We start from the raw sequence: 6238 nt of genomic DNA on the forward strand, positions 1-6238 counted from the left end.
AAGAGTGCCCTCTGTTGAAAACCACAGACCTAGAAAGTAAGCAAGATAAGGCCTTTTTTGATTTCCAGAGAATTCATAGAAAAGACTGAAACTATGTGAGCTTGTTGTATTTCATCACTTATCAAGCTGAGCCACCAGCTCCATCCTAAGGAGTCTCACATCAGAGGTCTGTGTTTTCATCAGGAAAAATGAACAAAGGGCAGTTAGAAGGCTGTGTCAGTTTCCCCATTTTCTGTAGGCCAGCCTGGTCTAGGGGAAAAAGCCAGGACTTCAGGTGCATCCAGAACCTTGTGTATGCCATGGCCCCGTGCTTAATGTTCCAGACAATTTTCTTGATCTTCCTAGGCCTCTTTTTCCTCATCTTCATAATCATAATTCCTTTTTTCTAAGAGGGATGTTGTGAGAATTAAATCATATAACATATATAGTGTCACATGCAGAATGCCTGGCATATAGTAGGTGCTCAGAAGCCCCCTTCTCCAAATGCTACCCTCAGGTACCTCTGAAAGTAAGAGGAAATGGTACCTGGCTTCAAAGGCAACGAGAGAAAAGAAGGCATATTTCCTCTTATCTATTTTTTTTCTAGGAAAATACCATATAGAACTAAAAACAGTGATTTGAATTTATAAGTCTTTTCACTCTTTCACCCTCAAAGCTTCTAATAAGTTTGTTCACATAGGCCCCACTAATTACATCATTTAAACACCGTGAGACCAAGGAACCATTTGTGATTTCCTAAGAATTTTTTTTCATTCATTTTTCATTCAGTCAATCAGTAGGTCAAAGCATTTATGGAGCCCATAATCAGCCAATAGCTAAGTGTAGCTTGTCTGGACCCAGGAACCCAGAGGTGAAGGTTCTTAATTCCAGAGGGAGGTGGCTACAGGGAGCAAAGACCACCGGGATGGACTTGATAATTCCTGGGATGGGGATTATGGGGGTTTGGAGGAAAGTGCTGCCCCAGCCACGGGGTGAAGGAAAAGCTCTCTGGGAAGAGCCCTGAGCCGAGTGTGGACAGACAGGAAGGAGGAGGGCAGGTGCTGGGGGGAGACAGGATTGACACGGCCTTTTATTTCTTCCTGGTTTAATTTCGCAAATGTATGTAACATTGGAAATGTTTGTGATACATTTTGTCAGAATTCTAGACGACAATCCCATAACCAGAATTTCACAGCGGTTGTTTACTGGATTAAATTCCTTGTTTTTCCTGTAAGTATTCATCTACCTTTCAATCCATCTGTCTATAAATTGCAATGACATCTAAAACTAACTTACAAAAAGAGCTTTAAGAAAATCAAGCCCCCTAAAATTTATACTAGTCAAAACCTTTCCTGTCTTTCAAGCCACAATTACTGTTGTTGCTTCCTGTCCATGGCTCATGGTATATTTTAAGCCGACTAGTTCAATTCCTTTTGATCTCCTTTAATTCCCTTTAGTCCTAAGGCATGTTCTGTTTTGTTTTCTTAAGGCACGTTTTTATTTGCAGTGGTTCACCAAAGATAGTATTCATTTTTATCTCCTTACTACATTTAAATTTGTTAGAGTCTTCCAGGAGTTCAGCTCCAACTACATTTTTAACAAAGGAAAATGTGTCTTTGTCCAGCAAGAGTAACTGAAAATTCCAAAATCTTTGTCTTAGCAACTAAGCTTTTCTCATAATTACATTTTCAGTGTTTATTAATATACTGGGATGATTTAGCAGCAGGGGATTATTATGTTCCTTTACAGTTGATCATACAGCATCATTAATTTTCCATTTGTGAAAAGGGACCACAGTATCATAAATTAATCATGCAGCTTAACATGCTCATGAGTTGTTTTCTTCCCCAAATGCCTCCCACTATCACTTCTTAGATTTAATGCAGTTTCCAATGTGGCCTTTTAATATTGTAAATGATTAACATTTCTCTTAAAATGAAGCTTTGGATGTATGATGCTGGAAATGATTGCAAATTTCAAGTTTACAAGGAAAATTACCATGAACTTCAAAATTATTACCCAGTATATACTTTCGTTTCATCTCATAAAGTCAAACTGTTTCATATTTATTCCTAGGTTATGTATCACACTTATGCATTCATAGTTTCTCTGACATCTGCTCCCTTATCCATGCCACACACATATCTAGAGACCATTTTGAAGAGGTAGTTATGTTTATATTCTTCATCCTAATATATTGATTTTAGCATACAAGTTCCCAAACTGTGGAAATAGTAAAAATACTGTTCTTAAAGTGGCATATCATTTCGTTTCTAATTAATCTCTTCTTTGTGTAAAGGTCTATGGTGAATAACTACTTAGAAGCCCTTCCCGAGCAGATGTGTGCCCAAATGCCTCAACTCAACTGGATGTGAGTATGCACTTAGCAGCTAATTTGTTATTCACCCAGATTCAGGAAACTAGCCCTGAAGTTAATTCACAGTTACACAAAAAGCTCATCTCTGCTTTTCTTTCTAAAACCAAAATCTGATCATGTCACTTCCTGGTTGAAACATCTTCTGGGAATCCCCACGGGTATGAGGGTAAAGTTCAAGCCTCCCAGTTTAGCACCAGAGACCCGTTATCCTCTATCCCTTACTCCACCTGGTCTCTTTGCCAGCCCCTTCTCCTCTTGTGCCTTCCTTTCAGATACACCAAACTACTGCTCCTTCAGTCAGTTCCCTGAACACACGTCCTTCCTTCAACTTGAAAGGTCTTGCTTCTTTATTCTCCGACATTTCCTTCAAAAGTCAATTTAAGCGTCACCTTCAGGAAGCCGTCTCTGATACACCCACCAGTTCAGTGGCTGCCTCTGTGCCCCGATTATGACAGGAGAGCCTCCACCACGCCTCCCCTCCTCCCACTGCACCGCTGTCTCAGGGCACTGTCATCATAGAACCATCTGTTTACCTATTTATCCCTTACCGTTCAGTAAATTCTGTGATTTTATACCCAGCACAAGGATCAGCACATAATAGTGCTCAAAAAAAAACTCTAAATGAACGTGCTAAACCATTTCCCCTCCTTGGTAGCTTTCGACCAATACACATTTAAACCATTCATTTGGTTTCACCACCACTACCCACCATTCCACCATGTTCATATTCACGGTCTCCTGAGACAGGCAGGATTGGCACAGGAGCGACTTCCTGTCCTGGGAAAATGCCGGTTGTACTGTCCCCCCAGAACTCTCCCCATTGTCAAATCAGGGGACTCAATACCCATAATATGATAAAATTTTTGTACCTCAGCTTTGGATCCTCTCTGAACTAGCCTCACTTGTTACAGCGCTATTAGATGACCTTGTGTTTATTTACTGACTTAAAAAAATTATTTACATACCTGTTATCAAAAGGCTTTTAAGGCAATGGGGGTCTCACGTAAGTGTGCTAAATGTTAAAAATGGGAGCGATGGGACTTCCCTGGCAGTCCAGTGGTTTAGACTCCATGCTCCCAATGCAGGGGGCACGGGTTTGATCCCTGGTCAGGGAACTAAGATCCCACATGCCGTGCAGAGCTGCCTTAAAAAAACAAAGTTGGCGGGGGTGGGGGGGTGGGATGGAAATTGATGATCTGAAAACACGAGAATAAAACTCATGAAGAATAGGTGGAAAATACTTAGAAACTAAGCAAGTACATCCACACAGTGGGAAAGCAACAGGAAGGAGTAAAGTTAACAGAAAAATATCAGGCCTCCAGCCTGTACCCATCCCATCCCCAAGATGGGCATCAGCAACGAGGAGGGGACCAGGAAGCAACATCCAAGCCCTGGGTTCTGGGGACACTCGTTTTCACTCTAGGCTCCCACAGACACGAGGGAAAAAATAGACACTCAGTGAAAAGATGTCGTTAGCAAGATTGGCTGATCACAAATGAGAGCGGAGAGGTCAGACTCAAATGGCCCCAGTTCAAAGGCAGGAAAACCCCCGCCTCGGCCATGCTTCACCCCCCTCACTTGCTATCAGCTGGGACTGTTGCTCACAACTGCAAAGTGTTACGAGATGTAAAAAACATTTTCCCTATTGTACTGAACAATATTTAGCCTTTCAAGGGACTACACTGTTTATTATTTGCAATTGCTGTATTTTAAGAGTGAAAAAAATAGTTGAGTTCCTGCAAGACCTCCAAGATGGCTTTAAAATAGGATTTTAAAGGCAATGACAAAGGAACTGGTGATATTAACGTGAACGTGAGAGAGGTTCAGAGGCAGCAAAACAGCTATTGTCGTGTACGGGAGGCCTGTAGGAAGCCAGCGTTAAACGGAATGAGGAGAGTTGGCAGAAGAGCCAATCGTCTCCTTCCTTGGCGCTGCCGGCAGCGGCCATGTCAGAGTGTTCCCGGGGTTGTTCCCTGACGATGCGGGTGCTGCTGTCATAAGGTTCACCTTGGCAGAACGTAGTCTCTCCACCAGTGCTTCTCCAACGTCAGCGTAGAGCGCAGGCAATGCAAAGACTTAGGACAGAGCGCTGGGCCTCAGTGCTAGGGTTTCTGATTCAGTGGGTCTGGGGTGGAGCCTGGAAATCTGCATTTTCACAAGGTCCCAGGTGATGCTGGGACCTGGGACCCTCGGAGCAGCACTGCACTCAGCACCAGCATCACGGAGGGAGGTAGAAAGAGCAGCCACTTTCCTTCACACAGCTTGGGACTTGCCATCCTGACTCTGGCATCCAGTGTTCGGTAGATAGTTTGGCCTGAGTTTCTCCTGCCGCAAAATAGAGACACAAATATCTACCTGACCCTGGGGGAGGGGAGGGGAGAATATAGCGATCTACGATGCCACAACTAAGTGTCTAGGCATTAGATTCAGATGGATCTGATTTAGAAGGTCAGTTCTACCCCTCAATAGCTGTGTGACCAGAAGAAAAGTAAATTTCCAAGATCCTCGGATTTCTCATATGTTAAATGGGAGGTAATAATGCCAACTTTGTAGGAGTGTGTATTATGCACTCAGAACAGTACCTGACACTATAAAAGCCCAATAAATGGGAGTTACTATTATTATAGTACAAATTTTATGCAAATTAATAGCATGGTATCTGGCACAGAGACACATTCACTAAATGGCGGGCTGCCCTTTCGCTCAGTTTTATTAAGTTTTAACACTAATTAGAAGGGGAAAAAGATGCAGAATATTAATTATACTGACCCTGCAATAAGTAGGAGGAAAGCCTAAAAATTGGAATGAAGTAAAAATAAAGTTCAGAATTGTTATATCACCAAAAACTGCCTTTAGACGTATGATTTGTGCAAAAACATTAAAAATATTTTTCCTCCATGCCTAAATTTTAGGGATTTGGAAGGCAATGGAATAAAATACCTTACGAATTCCACCTTTCTGTCGTGCAATTCACTCACAGTGCTGTAAGTATACAATGTAATTCAGTAAATGAGGGGAAACCCAGTAGTTTGGAAATCGAAAGAAAATATTGGCAAGGAATTTTAAAGTATGTTTTGTTTACAGCCTTGGTCTGAAACTGAATTACTAGAAAATGTACACATGGATCTATTGACTTGGATGGTAGGCCAAGCCTTATGTTTAGCTGCCAACCATTTAAGCCTCCTTCTTTCTGAGGGCAATCATCATTTCTGTGCACTCTCTCTGCTGAACTGGTACCTAACCCCATGGTCAACAAGGAAATGAGATAATGTATGTGAAAGTGGTTACTGCTAACGACACTTATCACTTGATGTCTCTCTCTTTAAAGAGAACAAAATTTTATGCTAAAGAGAAGAGCCTTTAATGTATTCTGATTGGCCAAAGATTCTGACTGGTGATTCTGATTGCTGACTGTGTTTTTTATGGGGGCAGGAAGGCAGATGGATCGGTTAACTGGCACATTTGCCCTGGTAAGCTTAAAAACACAAGAATGTGCTTTTGTTTTCATCATAGTTCTCCATATATAGTAAGTACTTAGTAATGTTTGTTGCTTGGATGGGTGGTTGGAAAAGAAAAATCAGAGCACATCCATTTGTAGTAACCTAACCACTTTTCTCCAACAGACTAAGAGATAAGGCTGTTGCCAGGTTGCAGGTTTATCAATCAGATTGAAGATTAGCATATTTAGTAAGAAAAGAGGCTGTCCCACATAGGAGATGCAAAGAGTTTATTCTTTGTCTCATGGATAATGAGAGAGAACACTGGAAGATAAACAAATACTATCCACGCCTCCTATTTTTTTTTTTTTTTTTTTTTTTTTTTTTTTTGCAGTACGCGGGCCTCTCACTGTTGTGGCCTCTCCCGTTGCGGAGCACAGGCTCC

At 41.7% G+C, this 6238-nt stretch overlaps 1 protein-coding gene across 1 annotated transcript in view; it reads left to right on the top strand.

Moving 5' to 3' along the window:
- Nucleotides 1–6238, top strand: part of RXFP2 (relaxin family peptide receptor 2) — a 50229-nt gene that overhangs the window by 18140 nt on the left and 25851 nt on the right. Inside the window, 3 exon segments of the mRNA XM_007447945.1 lie at nt 1138–1209; nt 2279–2350; nt 5269–5340. Of these exon segments, the coding sequence (XP_007448007.1) occupies nt 1138–1209; nt 2279–2350; nt 5269–5340 (216 nt within the window).

Source organism: Lipotes vexillifer, unplaced genomic scaffold (assembly GCF_000442215.2).
Source record: "Lipotes vexillifer unplaced genomic scaffold, Lipotes_vexillifer_v1.1 scaffold760, whole genome shotgun sequence".
Taxonomy (NCBI): Eukaryota; Metazoa; Chordata; class Mammalia; order Artiodactyla; family Lipotidae; genus Lipotes; species Lipotes vexillifer.